At 40.9% G+C, this 19,328-nt stretch overlaps 1 protein-coding gene across 3 annotated transcripts in view; it reads right to left on the minus strand.

The window, feature by feature from the left end:
• The window catches only part of TTC28 (tetratricopeptide repeat domain 28), a 655,746-nt gene that overhangs the window by 88,112 nt on the left and 548,306 nt on the right, over window positions 1-19,328 (minus strand). For all 3 annotated transcript variants that reach the window (XM_021666147.2, XM_021666146.2, XM_012464921.2), the window contains exons 7-11: window positions 18,587-19,110; window positions 14,544-14,653; window positions 12,293-12,422; window positions 9,516-9,734; window positions 7,395-7,560 (exon numbers count right to left, since the gene is read on the minus strand). In XM_021666147.2, the coding sequence (XP_021521822.2) occupies window positions 7,395-7,560; window positions 9,516-9,734; window positions 12,293-12,422; window positions 14,544-14,653; window positions 18,587-19,110 (1,149 nt within the window). The remainder of the gene's footprint in view (window positions 1-7,394; window positions 7,561-9,515; window positions 9,735-12,292; window positions 12,423-14,543; window positions 14,654-18,586; window positions 19,111-19,328) is intronic.

Below are 19,328 nucleotides of genomic sequence, written 5' to 3' on the forward strand. Positions count from 1 at the left end.
TTGAAAGTGACCACCCTGATGGGGAAAAAGTTTCTCATTATGGTTTTGATTTGCATTTCGCTGATGATTAGTGATGTTGAACATCTTTACAGATGCTTGTCGGTCATTTGCATACCTCTGAAGAAATGTCTATTTAGGTCCTTTGCCCATTTTTAAATTGAACTTTCTGTTGTTAATTGTAGGAGTTCTTTATATATTCTGGATATTATCAGATATATGGTTTGCAGATAATTTCTCCCATTCATAGGCTGCCTTTTCGCAATGTTAATTATTTCCTTTGCTGCACTGAAGTTTTTAAGAAGTCTGAAGTAGTCCTCTTTATCTATTTTTCTTTTGCTGCCTATGCTTTTTTGTATCATAACCAAGAAATTATTGCCAAATCCGATGTCAAGCAGCTTTTCCTCTATATTTTCTTCTAGGAGATTTATACTTTCAGGTCTTATGTTCAGGTCTTTAATCCATTTTGAGTTAATTTTTGTATGTTGTATAAGTAAGGGTCCAACGTTTTTCCTTTTGCATGTGGATATCCAGTTTTCCTAACACCATTTATTGAAGAAATTATTCTCTCCCCATTGTGTTGCCTTTGTACCCTTATCAAAGATCATTTGACATACACATAAGGGTTTATTTCTGGGCTATTTATTCTATTCCATTGGTTTATATGTCTGTCTTTATGTCAGTAACATATTGTTTTGATAACTGTAGTTTTGTAATTATGTATTACACATATGTTATATGTAATATATAATTACAACATGTACATATACTTATAATTATATATAATATAGACATACATAAACACATACATATAATATATATGTGTATATATATGTACTTTTTTTTTTTTTGAGATGGAGACTCGCTCTGTCGCCAGGCTGGAGTGCAGTGGCACCATCTTGGCTCACTGCAACCTCTGCCTCCTGGGTTCAAGCGATTTTCATGCCTCAGCCACCCAAGTAGCTGGGACTACAGGTGCACACCACCACACCCAGCTAATTGTAACAATATTTTGAAATCAGAAAGTATGGTGCCTTTAGGTTTATTTTTTTCCTTAAGATTGCCTTAGCTATATGGGGTCCTCTGAGATTCCAAATGAATTTTAGAATTTTCTTCTATTTCCATAAAATATGTCACTAGGATTTTTTTTTTTTTGAGATGGAGTCACCTAAGTAGGAATGCAGTGATGCGATCTTGGCTCACTGCAACCTTTGCCTCGTGGGCTCAAGCGATTCTCCCACCTCAGCCTCCTGAGTAGCTGGGATTACAGGCATGTGCCACTACACCCAGCTAATTTTGTATATTTAGTGAAGACAAGCACGTTGGCCAGGCTGGTCTCAAACTCCTGACTACAGATGACCCATCCAGCTCGGTCTTCCAAAGTGCTGGGATTACAGGTGTGAGCCACTGAGCCTGTCCGTCACTAGGATTTTGATAGGGATTACACTGAATCTGCAAATCACTTTGGATAGTATGGATGTTTTTGACAATATTAACTCTTGTAGTCCATGAGCACAGGATGTCTTCCATTTATTTGTGTCTTCTTTAATTTCTTTCAGAATTTTTTGTAGTTTTCAGTATATGGGTCTTTCCCTTCCTTGGTTAAGTTTATTCCTGAGTATTTTGTTATTTTTGATGCTTTGGTAAACGGGATTGTTTTCTGAATTTTTTTGTTCGTTGTTAGTGTAAAGAAACACATTTAATTTTTGTTCATTGCTTTCGTATCCTGGAGATTTACTGAATTTGTTTATTAGCTCTAATAGTTTTCAGGTAGAATCTTTTGAGTTTTCTATGTATAAGATCATGTCATCTGTGAATAGAGACAATTTTACTCTTTCCTTTTCAATTTGGATATTTATTTCTTTTCCTTATCTAATTGCTCTGGCTAGCACTTCCAGTACTATATCAAACAGATATAACAAAAGAAGGCATCCTTGCCTTGTTCCTGGTCTTACTTAAAATATTTTCAAATTTTTGCCCATTAGTATGCTGTTAGCTGTGGATTTTTCATATATGGCCTTCATTATGTTGAGGTAATTTCCTTCTATTACTAGCTTGCAGTGTAGTTTTTATCACGAAAGGGTGTTAAATTTTGTTAAATGCTTTTCTGCATCAACTCAAATAATCATACGGTTTTTATCCTTCATTCTGTTAATGTGGTGAATTATACTGATTGATATTCATAGGTGAACCATCCTTACATTCCAACAATAAATCCCACATCGTCATGGTGTGGAATCCTTTTAATGTAATATTGAATTCAGTTTGCTAGTATCTTTTGAAGATTTTTCCATCAATTTTTTATGATAAATATTGGTCTTTAGTTGTTTTATTTGTGGTATCTTTGTCTGATTTTGGCATCAGGGTAACTATGGCCTCATAAAATGAGTTTGTAACGTTCCTTACTGTTTAATGTTTAAAAAGATTGAAGAGGATAGGTGTTAATTCTTCCTTAAATATTTGGTAGAATTCCCCAAGTGAAGACATCTGGTCCCAAACTTTTCTTTATTGGGAGGTTTTTGGTTACTGATTTAATCTCCTCACTAGTTATAGATCTGTTTAGATATTTTATTTCTTCATGATTCAGTCTTAATAGGTTGTTCAAAATTTATTTTAAAGAAATATATTTCTATAAATCTGCAAGATTAACTAATGGATTAGAATGAGGGAAAGAGAAAATAATGGGTGATGATTCACTTCTTTGTCTTAAACAACTAGTTATATGATGGCACAGGAATCAGAAAAAAGATTAAAGTAGAAATGGGGACATTAAAGAGTTAGGCTTGGCTGGGCATGGTGGCTCACGCCTGTAATCCTAGCACTCTGGGAGGCTGAGGTGGGTAGATTGCCTGAGCTCAGGAGTTCGAGACCAGCCTGGGCAACATGGTGAAACCCAGTCTCTACTAAAATACAAAAATTTAGCCAGATGTGGTAGCGTGCACCCGTAGTCTCAGCTACTCAGGAGGCTGAGGCAGGAGAATTGCTAGAACCCAGGAGGGGTAGGTTGCAGTGAGCCGAGATTGTGCCACCGCACTCCAGCCTGGGCAGCAGAGAGAGACTCCATCTCTTTAAAAAAAATTAAAAAAAAAAAAAAGAGTTAGGATTTAGGTGTTTTAGACTAGAGATGCCTCGAAGATATCCAGGAACAGATGTTTACTGACAGCTACACATACAGATCCAGAGCTTAGAGACCCCTGAGCTAGAGTAGAGAGAGAGAAATTACAGGGTACATTTAGAGAGCAGAGAAGAAGGCATAGTGGTTGGTTGAAATACAGTATTCACCAAGAGACAAGAACGGAAAATAAATCCAGAATACCCTCCTAGAACTAGATCATGGTGACAGGCTCTGATACTGGGGTTTTATTCTCTGCAAAGTAAAATTACAAAAAGGCTTTTTCCCCCTTTTGAATGACAGAATTGTTTATTCATGGCTATTTATTCCTCATTTAAAAGTAATATATGCCTAATTATAAAAAAATTTAAAAATAAGGAAAAGTAAAAAGAATAAAATAACAAGCAACCATAATTCCACCATCCATTTATAATCACCACTAAAATATGACCAATAATATTCTCCTTCCAAGAATTTTTCTTTTCATATCCATTTTTGTATATATTATAAAATTTAAATTATGCTATATATAGTAATTCTATATCCTATTTTTTTCAATTAATATTTCATCTATGTGACTAAATATTTGGCTATTAGATTAAATATTCTTTGTAAACATAATTTTAATTGCAACATAATATACTGAATAGATATAAAATAATTTATAATTCAATTATTATTTTATATTTACATTGTTTTCAATATCTTCTATGATATATAAACCTAGGATAGGTACTAGTAAGTACAGATCTTTGCTCCATTTCTGAAATAAAAAATTTTGAGATCAAAGGTTACAAACATCTAAAAAGAATTTTGATACTATTGGCAAATTGTTTTTAGAATTGCTATATCAAGGTATATCCCTAGGACATGAGCCTGCTCATTCACTGCATCTTTATTCTCACTGAGCATTATGGCTTTAAAAAATATTTACTAACTTTATAGATAAAAAATAATACATCAATGGAAATTTCTTACTGTTTTCATGAAACTATGAGACAGGAACCACTCTCACAAACACTCCATTCCAGTAAATTCAAACCATGCCAATAAAGTGTTTAATTTTAATATTATCATCAATTATGAGTTTAGGCTCACAAAATACAAACAAATCTCTAATAAGACTACTCCAAAGCAACAGGAAAAACCTTATTTCTAGCAGTCTAAGGGGAAGATCTAGGCTACTGAAGGGAGCTCAACAAAGTGATGCTGAGTGTCAAGCCACATAACCTGCTAGAGAGCCTAAGGACTCATTAGAACTTGTTAGCTTTCTGTATAGAGCAGAGGGGAAATGGTTAACATGGGAAACACAAGCAAGTTGCAGTCTCTCTTCTCTCTCTATCGTTGCTGAAGAGATGAACAAAAGACATTTTTCAATTCAAAAGGCACCTGGAAACAGAAGTACTCAAACTCCAGTATCACAGAAAAGAACTGCTTAGACATAAGTGTTTAAAGTTCAACCATGGCATTCAATGAGGAGTAGGCGATAGAAGAGTGAGACCAAGGGTAATCCTCTTTCTTCTGGTGAATTTTAATCTAGGTGTTTGGAAATTTGTATTAAGAGAAATCTACATTTTCATGCAGGCTGAGCCTTATGAAAGTTTGGTTTAGACTGAAATGACTTGGATGTGGCCCCCATATTGCCATAAGGGAGAGGCCACCTTCATGTATGCAGAGGTTTCAAGTGGCAGGTGTCGTACACCCAAGTACCTTTATAATTTTGGTGGCCAACAACAGAAACACACACATACACACAAAAGCTAGAAGGGCAGACTCTGGCAGTACCCATTTCTAACACTATCAAAAGGAGGGAGAATCTTGGCTTTGGGACACAAAGCCCCATCGGCATGGTGATCCCACGGTGGACATGCAGTCACTGTGCTCACTTAGATCCCTGCCATCCCTCCTCCCACAAGTATTTGAGTGCTCACTCTATAAAGTACTATGCTAGAGATTAGAGTTCCTGATGAATAAGGCAGACATAGCCCCTGCTCTCACAGAACTTAAAAAGAGTAAACAGAGTATATAAAATATTTTAATTAAAATTTCATTAAGTGCTTAAATGAAAATGTCAGGTATAATGAGAATGTATAAATGGGCATAAGAGGTAAGGAAACCTATGTTGGGAGTTGTAGAGGCTTCCTTAAGGAGGGGATATTTGAACTGACCCCAGAGGATGAGGGGAATTAAGCTGCCAAAGGCTACCCCAGGCAGTATGCACAAAGTCCTTCAGCAGCCCTTGGTGGAGAATATCTCTCAGATGGTCTTCCTGTCCTCCCTTGTTCAGTTCTCATGCTTCTTGTCAGCCTTTCTAATCATCATTTGGTTTCTCATGTAAATATACTTGCAGATAGAGAATGTATATAATACCTGGCATTCTAGTTTGTACAACTTTCTTAGAGCTTGGTTAATGGAAGTTTGCTCCCAAGCGGCAAACCTTCTTTGGGCACGTTAGCAACATTAATCAGGTTTTTAAACTTTAGAAGGCCACACTTCAGAGCTTGCCCTCAGTTCTGGGACAGCAGGGGTTATGTCGGCCTTGTTCATCAGGATCTCTAATCTCTAGCATAGTACCTTATACAGAGTGAGCACTCAAATACTTGTGGAAAGAGGGACAGTGGGGGGACTAAGAGAGCATGGCAACTGCATGTCCACCATGGGGTCAGCCTTTTCTATGGGACTTTGTGTCCCTAAACCAAGATTCTCTCTCCCTCTGATAGTGTTAGAGATGGACACTGCCAAAGTCTGCCCTGCTTGCTCTCCTATTTTTGGGTTTCTAGTGCTGGCCAACCATGCCCCTCTAACTTTCACTTTGGATATGCAATACCTTTGGTCAGGTTATAGTCTAATCACACTGGCCTAAGTTTCTGTCTGCTGAAATAGCTTTGTATACCTCTGGTCTAATGTCTAACCTAGTTTATTAGAGTCATTTATAATTTCAATCTCAGAGGGCAGCCTTATTTCCAAGTTCTTGGGAGTTACCACATTGTCAACCCCTGTAATTGCCAAACTATTGCCTGGGTCATTAAGGACGGAGATACTCCAGGATGCATAGCAGTCACAGGAGAAATAAGATAAGCGTGTGTGCATGTGGCTGAAGCCTGTTCCTTCTTCCTAAGAACAGAAGCTAGAAATGAAATTCTTATATTTGGCTATTTTCTCAAAATATGATATTAATTTTGAAAATTAAAAACAGAACAAGCTCTGGCCTGAAAGTCTGGGTGAGATCTAGACTGTTTTGATCCTGGCTCTGACACTAACTTGGCTGTCAGCAGGTCCTATTTCAATGTTAACTTCTGTTAAATAAAGGGGCTGGACTAGATGACTACTATAGCCCTTTCTGATACTGATATTACATTATTCAATAATTATTTTTCACCTAAGAACTCTTTCTTCCCCAACTTCATAAGCACCCCAAAGATCAGTCCAGCTGCTGGCAGCAACTACCACATACTTGGGAATCTGGGTGAATCATCTCTAAATAAATCACAGAATTACCTAAGGATTTTTCATGATTACAAATGAAAATCATTCAGGAGACAAGCAGAGATTCTTGGGACCTGATACAAGCAAACATAGCAGATTCTCTGACACACAGATTTTCTGGACCCTTGGTAATCACTGGATGGAGAATGGAGATGCCTGGGAAATCTAGTTACAACCCAGCTCTAAGGTACTCTCTTCCTTTGATTTTCCCTAGAAACAGGGTGCTTATGGAAATTGTTTTTCATAGGTAAAATAGTCAATCATTATAAAATGTTTTCATAAGCTTATACCTTTTACAACCTTTGCAAAAAGCAGTTCCCTTATCTATTCTTCATATTTGAGAGTTCAACACCTCTCACCTCACCCCTCTGCGCACAGATCTGTGCACATATCCTGTCACTGGTGCTAATTACTATCTCAAATAGGTGTTCAGCTATGGTAAAAACAAACTCATTATAATCTGCTTAAAACCAAAAATAATCTGTTTTAATTGGCTGGTATGCTAACTTCAAAGCCACGTTTATGTTGAAACAGTTTACAAATCCTGTTTAGAGAATGGGCATGTCTGATGAGGCCCTTCCCCACCTGATGCAAAATCACCAAAAAGAATAAAGACAGACCATTAAGGGGCTTACACTCTAGAGACACACATTTGTTTCTGCTGCAGCAGCTGTGAACAGACTGAGCAAAGCCATGTGAATTCCAAACGATGTATTCTATTAGCTCAAATAGGATGTTTACAAAAAATAATGCCCTGAGATTTATCTGAAAATGGGCTTGGGAATGTTTTACTACCTACCTTGAGTAGTGAGACTCCACCCCCAGGGCCTCCCGGACGCTGGCAATGTGCTGCTCCAGGGCTGAGCCGGTTGCTGTTGGAAGGGTTGTGCTGCTGCTGGCCTGGAAGTCACTTGAGTTTTCCACTGTGTTCTCACCCAGGTAGTGTTCATGAAATTTCAGAATTCCTGAAGCAAAAGAGGCACAGCTGACATTATACACAATAGGGCCAGTGAAAGGAGAAGCTGAGGGCAGGGGACAGGAATGCCAATGGTATGTGACTTCATCCTGCAAACCCTGTGAAAAAAATCCTGGAATCGAAGGTCTCAAGAGGGCTTTCTCTATTTTGGTCAGTACCCTTTTTACAGCTTTTACCATTAGGTATGGTGCTTGAAACCAAGGAATTCAAGATACGGCTTTTGCTTTTGATGATATTTTCAGAAGCTCCTGGAATTATGACTACTTCATATGTGTTTCAAAACAGATGCTTCCTAGAAGCACCAGCTAGGGAAAGTCTCCTTTCAGAGATAGTGCATGAGTATGCCAAGACATACCCTTTATAGAAACTAAAATCCCGAAGAAAAATATAATTGGCCAAGTGGAAATTGTGTTCCAACAGAGCTTTCATTTCACAAAAGCAAATTATAATAAACATACAATATAAAAGCCAGATAAAAACATTTTAAACCATTTTTAAATAAGACTAACTGGTCAATGGTCATTAATGAATTAAAGGAGCAAAAAATGATGGCTGCATAAAATTGAGGCAGTCCACAGTGGTTTTCTGGCAATAAATAGGATATATTCTCAAATGGTAATGAAGTATGTCAGCTCTGGAAAATGCCGATCCTCTCTGATTGGATTAGAGCCCCCCAGCGAAAGCTTCAGAGCCTCATTAAGAGCAAAAAGGAATGGAAAAGAAACAATAGGAGCCTCATTATACATGGCTCATTATTACAGGGATTCGGATATACCACCTGTCAAATCATGTCCCCAAGATGTAACAACCACAGAGAGAAGGAGCTTGATACCGCCCAGTCATCAACTGTGTCCTCACGACTATCAGTGCCACTCTGGGAGCTGGGATCCACAAAGATTCCACTGTGACCAACATTTACTAACCAAGTCACTGTAAAAATCCCAATTTAAAACCTTCAGCATTAAAAAGGTCAGCTGTAAGAACAGTCTTTGTGGAAAGCCCATAAAGGACATGGAACTAAAGGGAAAAGACTATTAAAAACAATGCTGAGGCATAGAATGTATAGGCACAAATGCTCATTGCCTAAAGGCATCTGGGAGCTGTCATCCAGACATCTTTTTTTTTTTTTTTTTTTTTTTAATCAAAGGGATAGAAACATAATCAAGAAAATCTTGTCAATTCTCACTGGCAGTTAAAGTTTTTGAAACTGGCTTATAGATATTCAAGAAGCCCATTCTTTAAGATTCCCAATTATAAGATCCACTTCCCCAGTCAATAAACTCTAATTGGATCTGGTGTGCCTCCAACATGGTAAAGCCATCAGCATTTTATTATGCAAAAAATATGGCCCTAACAGCTAATTAGTGTTTCTGTCTTTAGTGAAACTGTTACAGCCTGAACATTTAATGCTGATTTAATCAAAGGAGATTTTTACTTCTGAAATAGATTTACAGCAGAACTGGTTAAAAATGGGTTCTGTTAAACTCAGAAATTTCAAGCATAAGACTTATTTATAACCTGTGATAGAGTTGCCATCATCATTTTAGTCTCTTTAACTTTGCCATGACAAAGGGTCACAATTATTAAACCATGTCTAGAAAGAATTTGTTAGGACTTGCAGTCATCACTTTATTCGCTAATGAACAACAGCTGCCTACACATAGGGCTGCTAGTGAAATTAATTCTTCTGCTCTTAGTCTTCCTTGATAAATGCTTCCACATTCAACAGCGAGGAGCAGCGATTTCTTGGGGGAATGGGAAAGCTGAGCTGTCTTATTAATTGAATGCCCCACCATGGCATATCCACCACGGCTGAGGTTTTGCTAAAATCTGACATCAGTTCCTTAGTAAGATCTATGATAATTCACCTCTTCCACCTCTATTCATTAGATTTTCACAGGTCTAGTCTTCTAATTGCCCTGTTCCCACAGAAAGAGATCTTACCTGCCCCAGGAGCAAGCAGCCAGCTATACAGATAGCCTGCAGCCAGGGAATAGTAAAGCACTAGTCCCCTCTGGCCATTAACCATCTCTAAGATCTGATCAATAGTGACTGGGGAGTAGGGGTCGGAGTCCTGTTGTCCTGTTTGTCGTTCCACCAGAAGATCAGCAAATGCCCTTGTCCGTCCCCTTTCTGCCACGGCCAGGGCTTCATCATGATGGCCTAGGAGACAAAGAGATATGCTGAGGAGTCCATAGCGAGTGTGCTTACTTAACAGAGGCCTATCAGGGACGGCCATCAAATCCTGGGAAGAAACCTCACTGCCTCTGCTCTCCAATATGTGATAGAATCTCAATCACACTGCTTCAAATTCAATTCCCTGCCTCAGATGGTGGGTGCAGTGTCCTACATGACTGATTCCACACTACCCTAAACCATCGAGTCTTCACCTGTCTTGCAGTCAGTGCCACAAAAGAGCTAATCTAATTCAGTCCACTTGTCTTTAGTCCTGCCCTTCTCTGTTCTACCTCCTGAGTTGTTCCCTAACCTAGCTTTTTTTTTTTCACTTCCTGCCTGGCTTCTGACACCAGGTTTATTGGTGTCACTTGGCTCTTTACATTTTTTTTTTTTTTTTGAGACAGGGTCTCACGCTGTCGCCCAGGTTAGAGTATAGTGGCACAATCTCAGCTCACTGCAACCTCCACCCCTGCCCCGGGTTCAAGCAATTCTCCTGCCTCAGCCTCCCAAGTAGCTGGGACTACAGGCATGTGCCACAATGCCTGGCTAATTTTTGTATTTTTAGTAGAGACGGGGTTTTGCCATGTTGGCCAGGCTGGTCTCAAACTCTTGACCTCAGGTGATCTGCTCACCTCAGCATCCCAAAATGTCTATGCATCCTCTGACTCTCTCTCTCTCTCCTCCCTCCATGCAGCCCCTCTATGTGTAACATTGTCCAGCCTTATCCATTTCTTCCCAAATTATATCTCCGTCCCTTTACGCATGCCAGCTCCTCTCCTGGGTATGCCCTTCTCCATTTCACTGGTCTTGTCTCAACAAGAGGGATGCTAATAGTTGTCCTGCCTAACTCAAAGGGCTATTTTAAAGATTAAATGAAGCACTACATGTAAAGATGGCTGGTAGACCTACTTAAAGCACTACATGTGTAACAGGTAGTAGTAGTGTTGTTGGGGCTGATATCTCATTCCTTTCTGGGATCCAACACACTTTTTCCTTTATCCCCATGGGCAAAGAGTTTAAACCTCTTTGCCGTTTAAAGAAAGGTGTCCGTTTCTTTAAAATTGCTTCTCTATTTCAAGCTTTTCCTGTCTTTTACTTGAATTTCAAATCCCACTTTCCTTAAGAAACTGGCCTATAATCTAGTTTAAAAGCTAATGTGCCAATATGAAAGCACAAAAAATATAAAGGAATTGTTTATAAGTGCTGAAGGAACAAATGCAGAGGATTTACTTTTGTCATACATGTAAATATGGAAGAGTTACTATAACTAGAGTCCAGAGAAAGCAGACAGAAGCAGACCAGATGCTGCAGCTGTGACAGCACTTCAAGGATGCCTTGCTTCCTGCAGTTTGGGTATCGGATGCAAGTGGAGATTTATATGTGTGTGTGTAAATGTCTCCTTTTCCTCTATTAAGTTATTAACTGGAACAGCAGGGACAATTTCTGTGCACATTGGAAAACTGGCCCCAAAGTGCCAGACAGACTTAACACTGTGATTATAATAGATAATAAACTGTAATCCCAGGCAATGAACACATATAATAGATACATTTTTCAAAAGGAAATATGAGATTTCTTATACATACAGCAAAGGACAGGTTATCAAAAAAGCCTAAACATCCAAATTCAAAGCCTTTGATAGTTCCAATAAATATCTCCTGGGAAGAGGCAGATGACAGACAGGGGAGCTGGAAGGGACTGGCTGACTAGTTAAGGCCCAGGTGAAAAAAGATGCATGCTGCCCCAGTGTGATAGGGCACACAGGCTTGGGAGAATCATCACTGACTGTGCCACAGCCTAGGAGGCAGACACAGGCGGTAAAAAACATTTATTAAACAGCAACCTTGAAAGATGTGTGGCTGAGGAAATAGAGAAAAGGCAGGTGTCTTCTCAGGTACTTCCCCTTAGTCAGATTCTTGAACCATGTGCTAGTGGTGAGAGGGAACCTGGGGAAGACACACCTGGTTCAAGCATCCCTGTCTCAAGGACACTTTCTCTGCCTCCTGGACCCAGAGATAAGAAACTTTGTTGAATTAGACAAGCGACTTTGTTTCAGGCTGAGTGTGATGGTTCATACCTGTAATGCCAGCAAGTTGTGGAGGCCAAAGCGGGAGAATTGACTGAGCCCAGGAGTTTGAGATCAGCCTGGGCAACATAGTGAGACCTCATCACTATTTAATTTTTTTTTTTTTTTAAAGAGACTTTGTTTCCACAGCATCAGAGTTTATCTTAATGCCAATCAGCACTGTACTGGACTCACTGACTTATGTCTCTCCACAGGCTAAGAGCTTCTTATGGTCAGGAACCAGGCCTTCTTGACTATAATCCCCAGGGCAGGCACTCAGCACATGGTCAGAGCTCTACTAATCTTCGTTGAATAAATGAATGAATGTTCAATGACTGGTTGTAGTTGTGGCTCCACAGTCTGTTGTCACAAAAAAATCACATTTCATCACAGCTGTCACTAAACAACTTGGACACACACCTGTGCGCACCAGTGCACACGTAAGCAAGGAGTAAGCTGGGGTTCCAGCTGTTCTCACCTAGGCTGACGAGCACCCGCTGCAAGGCCTGGTAGGATGATGTCTGTAGGTCAAAGAGGGAGAGTTTGTAGTCTGTGCTCAGCTGTGCCTCATGTCGGATCGTTTCAAACAAGGCTGATGCCCTATAAAGCTTCAAGGAGGGAGGAAGAACATCACTCATTCCCCAGAAACCAATGTCCAGCTGTTTACAGACTAGAGACAACTGTTGCTCATATCTCTGTGCACAACCTAAGTATTTTTTTAAAGATTTGAAAGGAAGAATCTTATGTCCATGTGTAAGGAAAATGGATGTGCTGTGGTCAAGAATAGGCCGAGGCAGACATCCAGTCCAGCGTGACTCTGCGAGTTTGGAGCACAGGTGCACAACTTCACTCATTATGTAACTATGCCACGTGAGGCTCACCCATGTGAGCTCCTGCTTAGCTCTGAACCACTATTGTCTGTAAAAGGTATAATTACCCTGCTAACGTTGTATATATGGCTTGCACCCAAAGCTCGCACCTGGGCTCACTCACGCCCAGAGAGATAGTAGAGCCATGTTGAAACTGTCTATGACTCCTCAAGTGTTTTTCCAGCTACCTGCCACTTGCCCACTGACTTTCCTCATCAGAACCTGACACCAGGTAGGTCTTTGTGGACCTGAAAAGGCATCAGATCATACCCAGTAAATTACAGTTTATAAAATTCATTTTTGATACATAATGGGATCTAAAAGACATTATAGACTATGGTCTTAAAGATATTAAAACAGCTATTAATCCAACCAAGTGCTGATTTTTATTAAAACAAAAAGCCTCTTCTCTTGTCATCAAGCAACCACAATTCACCACTGTCATGCCTCATGGTGAGGAAGGATGGGAGTGGGAACAGGTGTGATGGAGGCATGCTGGAAATGGATGAGGCTGAGAGGAAGAGAGCGCCACATTCTCTGGAGGGCAATAGCTCTTTGCAGTTGGTTCAGTGCCTCAGGGTCAGATCATCACTGGGTAAGCTCCTCAAGGAGTCATGCCCACTCACATGGACACTCTGAGGACCAGTTGCCATTCCTGATGGAGACACTGTCCTGCTGCTCTAACAGGCTTCTCCATCAGTGAGGCCACAGACTTTTCCGACTCTGATATTTTCTTTTATTTTTCCCCCTTATGCCACACTGTCTAAAATGACTCTGATATTTGTATGCTGGAAACTCAGTATCAAATTTTAAATTTATCCAAACTTAAAAATCATCAGAATTCTAAGACTACTTCTTTCTTGGCCTTTTGGCTAAGATCAAGTACAGAATTTTAAGACTAAGAACACAGACCCAGAGAGTGCTAAGAGAATGTGTTCCTAACTCTGCCACTAACTGGCTGTGTGACCTTTGGCAAGACTCAGAGACTCAATTTCTTCCTCTCTATAAAGAGGGAAGTTTCTACCTCACAGGGTTATTTTAAGGATCAAATTCATTGAGGTATAATAAATACTTTCAAAATTTCAAATCAGAATATCAATATAGGTTTTACTTTTTATAATCAGGAAATTAGAGAATCAATCTTTTACATTGCCTTTAATCATTTTACAAGTACAGTAAAACACCCTAACATTCTAGAATGCTATGGTGCAAATTCAGTCACATGTCTTCAACTCTTGTGAGCACCTATGGATAGAAGACTAGATGTCCTTATCCTTGGTCCCCCTCTGCCTAGCACAATGTCCTCTGCAGTCACCACTCACATGCTCGCTATTTGGATGAGTGTGTGATTTTAGATGCAGCCATCTCACTACTCCTCCAACCTAACAAAGGAGCCCATAACTCTAGGGATCTTTCTACTCTCCAGGGCCAGCATGACAAGGGATTTTCCTTCAACTACTTGCACATATGCAGAAACATGGCCTTCTTTTAGAAGAGGGAGAGAGAGAGAAGTTATATCTATTAACATATCTAGGGACATTAAATCTAATAATTATGAATTCTTTTACTTCTGTCATGAAATGAATATAATTTTATTATTATATTAATGTTTAATGGGGAGCAATAGCACTTAATACAAGAATTCCTAAGAAATTATTGATAAATCTATCACATTAGTGAGCAAAAATCTTTACTGATTGTTCAATACTTCTGGGCTGGTACAGGCTGGAAATCATACACATTAGCCCAAGGGTAGAAGTCAGTGCCTCTGGTAAATACCATCACTACTAGGAAAGTAATCCTAAGGTCTTCCATGCTTCCAGAAACAAAAAATCCACTTCAGTCAGGGGTTCTGCTTACCTGGTGTTGGGCCTCCTCCAAGTTTCCACTAGCCCAAAGGGAGAGGCCAAGGCCATGGCGAATTTTTGCCTCATCTTCTCTTCGGCCCAGTTGCTCAGCTAACCTTAAACCTGAAACCAGACAGAGAAAACAGATAATTTCACTATCTTAAGGAGTCCTGGAGGGTCATTTTACTTTTCTGTTTTTGTTTGTTTTGAGACAGGGTCTTACTCTGTTGCCCAGGCTGGAGTGCAGTGGCAACTCATTGCAGCTTTGACCTCCCCAAGCTCAGATGATCCACCTCAGTCAGCCTCCAGAGTAGCTGGGACTATGGGCACAGGTCACCACACCTGGCTGGCTTTTGTATTTTTTGGTAGAAACAGGGTTTCACTATGTTGCCCACGCTGGTCTCCAGCTCCTGGGCTGCAGTGATCCACCCACTCTGGCCTCCTAAAGTGCTGGGATTACAGGACTGAACCACTGTTCCCACCCAATTTTGCTTCAAGTGTCAATAAAAAAATGTTAACCAGAGTTACTCAGGAAGCTGAGGCAGGAGGACTGTTTAAGCCCAGGAGTAAGAATCTAGCCTGGGCAACTTAGTGAGACCTATCTCTTTAAAAAAAAAAAAATACTAACAACACAGCTAGATAAAATGAGGACACAGCCAAGATAGAATAAGCATTCTCTTCAAATTCTGTGCTGGTAGCAACATTTCCAGGATGTTCCAGGATGCCTCAGCAAGAGCTCAGGTGATGGCTATCAGCAGGAGACAGGTTTGCAGGGCAGACAGAAACACTAAAACAAGTGAAACCTAACCTTGTCACCCTCCTAGATTTGAAATCCATAGCTTTGCAAATGAAAACTCCTGGTTGATAAATTTATCTAACCTGATTCTTCGGCTGGCAAAGCGCTTCCTGACAGTTAAGTACAGAAGGAAAGAGAATACTTTTACTTTCTCATGTGCACAGCATCCAATGAGTGTTAAGAAACACACGATGTTCTCCTGAAAGCAGGATATGAACACAGCCTGACCCTGCCTTCTGCTACTGATGCTACTGACACATTTCATGTTTAATCTGTTTTCCCTTTCAGTCTAAGACTTTGATGTGCCTCAGCAGGGTTGCAAAACAAGTGCTATTATGAGGCAAAAGCCTTAAATGAGACCATCCTCATTTTAATAGCCTTCAGATAGGCACCTGCAGTTTGGGTCACTTATCCACAGCAAGCTTCTGGGTTTCAGGACACCAGCAACCTCCAGGGCTTTGTGAGAGTCAAATCTGAAGGCAACCATTTATTGTATTGGTCACTAGGCAGTTCTCAGCATCGCTTTGCCCTCATTATCCTGCTCTCTGTACCTAGAAGCTAGCTTGTGCAGAGACAGCATGAAGGCTCCCACCGTACAACTGCACATACAAAGGAAAGACTTCCTTCTTCTAATCTAATTCAGGGTAGATGGAAGCCTGCCTCTAATCATGCTGGGCCTGTGCAATTTCAGACTTTTGAAAAGGAATTGAGGTTGTTGAGAGGGTAAGAAAAGTAGTACTCAGGTTCAAGGTCATAAATATACATTTCAAAATGCTCACAAATCAGAAAACTCAGAAACAACATTTTAAGTTTAAATCATGTTTTGGATAACAAAAATATTTGTAAATAATTCACATTTTTAAACATCTCACAGAATAGAAAAACATATTAAAGAAGATGGTTCTTGGGGAAAAAACCAGAAGGATACTGATTGCTTAAAACTTCAATAAGCTAACCACATTAATTCTTCAATACAGATGTCCCTGCTAGGTCGAGATCTGAGCCAAAAGTAAAATTCATTGAGACAACTCCTGCTTAGAAGGCATGTTCTCTGAGAACAGGGACTTTGCTTTGTTCCTGCTGTATCCCCAGCATGTAGGACTCTGAGGTTCAACAATGAAGAGTTAAAAGCCCACTGGATAGACAAGATATCTGTCCTGCCGCCGCTTCTATCTGCTTCTGGCTCTCAGGAACCTGACTCACCATCCAGCTCTCCTAGAACCTATAGTTTGTCAGGGACTGGTCCCAGGTAAGTCACCAAGTTGATTCATGCTCCCTTTCTTCATTTGCAAGAAGAGGAAAGGCTGGGTGAGACCACTGGTTTTAACCAGAGGTGTTCCCCTCTGCAGCACCTGGAGAACTTGTTCAAAAGACTCAGACCAGGCTCCATCTGTGAGAGTCTTATTGCACTGAAGCAGGGTGATGGTGATCCACAGGCCCCACAGCCTCCTCCCCTCAGATAGCCAGGAGAGAGGGAGCAGTAGGGTGGTTTCCAGATAAGCTAGTCCTTCATTGCCAGAGGCTGCAGACCTAACTCAGAGCATTCGAAAAGCACTGTCCAGGTGTCCTGCACTCATGAAAAGAGGCATCTGGTTTGGCCCATGAGGCAAACCATCAGCTACAGGCTCCCTAGTGGACACATTCACAAAATAGACACTGTAGAGGTGCTACAAATTAAGAGTTTTTAGATGTCTGCAAGACTTAAAAATTACAAGAAACAATAAAAATGAACTTGAGAATTTTCCATAAATATAGAATTGTGTTGCAATGTCTCAGGCAAACCAGCTGTTTCATGGAAGTGGTATTTCAGTAAGTACAAAAGAACACAGCTGAAAAGTTGTCATATGACTGAATTTAATAGTTTTCACAAATTCAACTGAAAATTGCTCCTCATCTTCTGGAATTTTAGTTTCAGGAAATTAGAAGCCAACATTCTCATTTAATGCATTGAGGCAGAGCCCCATGTGGGCAGAATGGGAGCCAGATAAGGTCTGGCAAGTAGCTTCAGACTCTCTGTAACCTCTCAGACTGCAAGCCAGCACAGTCCCTGGTCCGTTGCAAAGGAGACCAGCGAATCAGCCCTTCACCCATTCTCCTCTTTGTTTCCTGCTTCTCTCTCTCCTGGCTTCCCAGTGGGAGCTCAGGAGTAAAAGATGATAGGGTGTCCGACCCTGCTCTGCAATTGTAAAGTTAGAAACAACTTCAGAGAGGGTCTTGTGTGGTTCCTGGTTCAGAAAACCCAGGCTGGGTCCTATTCCTTGACTAACTGACCACATGATCAGGATAAAATCACTGTACTCCTCTGAACCTCAGGTGATTAAACTGCAAAAACGGGAATCAAAAGATATACCTCATAAGACTATTGTGAGAACAGAATCAGATTAAATATACTTTATGTGCAAAGCCCCTTGGAAGTGAGAGTTTTTGCTTGAAATCAGTAACCATTCCTTTTACCAGTGAGCTACCTGCCCCTTTTCCCTTCTCGAGTGAGAGGATCCAATGTGCCTGTGTGAGGGGAAGGACTTTCAAGAGCAGAAAGACCCACCTCAACGTACAGAGGTGGAGGGCAAAGGCATTGCTGTGGGACTTCAGCTTTCGGAGGAATGAAGCATCCAAGGTCCAACTGTGCAGCCTTCAGTTTCTAGGCCTGCCTGGAACAAGACCCTACCGTGGCACCAGCCCAAGCACTGTCAGTGACAAATGCTGGGAAGGAAGCCTGGTTTACTGCTCAAGTGACCCTCAGACTGAGGCTTCTAGATTAGACTTCAATTGCAATGTCAGAACTGACTCAAGTTTTCATAGAGTTAGTTTAGATACTCGTTAGAGGGATGACAGAGCTTGGAGCAGATGGGCATTTTCTTCTGATTCAAACCCTTATAATTTTTTAGGATTACATCTTACTTGATTCGTCTGCGTGAGAACAAGTTGCTCATTCCACAGAGGGTTCTGAAAACCAAGGAGGGTATCAGCACCTTGGGCATCTGGCAAGCAGTAGATGCTGTCACTAAAAGAGTAAGACAATCTGGGTCCAGAGAGAGCAGGGCAAGGTGCTACAGACAATGAAACACCTTAGTACTGTCAAGGGACACCTGGTGGGGACACTGTGATTCTGGAGTTGAGCTGACAATGTGGCCTCTGAGACCCTTACTCCACACAGAAGTGGCCACTCAAACTATGCATACTTTCCTCTGAGTCTTGAGTTCTGACTCTGAACTTGATTTCAAGCAGGGCAAGACAACAAAATGGGCCTTTTCACCTACCTTCCTGTAAGTACATGACGGCTTGGGAATAGTTCTGCAAGGCATGATGGGTCCTTCCAAGGCTACTATATGACACCGTCTTGGCCACCAAGTCATTCATCTGTGCAGCAATGCTCAAGTGCTGTTCTTGATAGACCACAGCCCTCTCAAAGGTGCCCAGGGATTCATAAGTCAGGCCCAGGTTCCCATAGGCTCGGCCCTGGCATGTGGGGTTGTTGGTTTCCTCTGCTATCTGTAGATCAAGTTGGTGGTACTGCAGGGCTGTGTCATACTCCCCCATCTGCTGGTAAACGCCCCCCAGGCCACAGGCTGCATCACTCTCCAGGGCTCGGTCTTTCATATCTCTAGCAATGTGCAGCTGGCGTTCAAGGCAGGAAATGGCTTGTTCGTAATTCCCTAATTGGCTGTGCAGACTTCCCAGCTCTCCATAGGCCTGGGCTTTATTGAAGGCCTCCCCGAGCTCATGGGCAACCACGAGCCTCTTTTCAAAGCACACAAGGGCTTGCTGTAAGTTTCCCATTGCCCTGTGGGGATGTAGACAGAAAAGCAATGATATTATTTTGTGCAGGTGCAGACAGGCTAAAGCCCCTGAGAAAATGAAAAGCATTTGTCACTGTCACTTACTATAGAAGCTCTTAACTCCTCTTCTAGCTAAAATCTATCATGTGCCCTTAGAGTGAGATGCAGAGGAATTTCATAATCTGAAAAGCAATTCAAAAGTCATCCCTTAGTGACCTTCCCA

Source organism: Aotus nancymaae, unplaced genomic scaffold, assembly GCF_030222135.1.
Source record: "Aotus nancymaae isolate 86718 unplaced genomic scaffold, 86718_ANA_hifiasm-v0.15.2.pri h1tg000076l, whole genome shotgun sequence".
Classification (NCBI taxonomy): Eukaryota; Metazoa; Chordata; class Mammalia; order Primates; family Aotidae; genus Aotus; species Aotus nancymaae.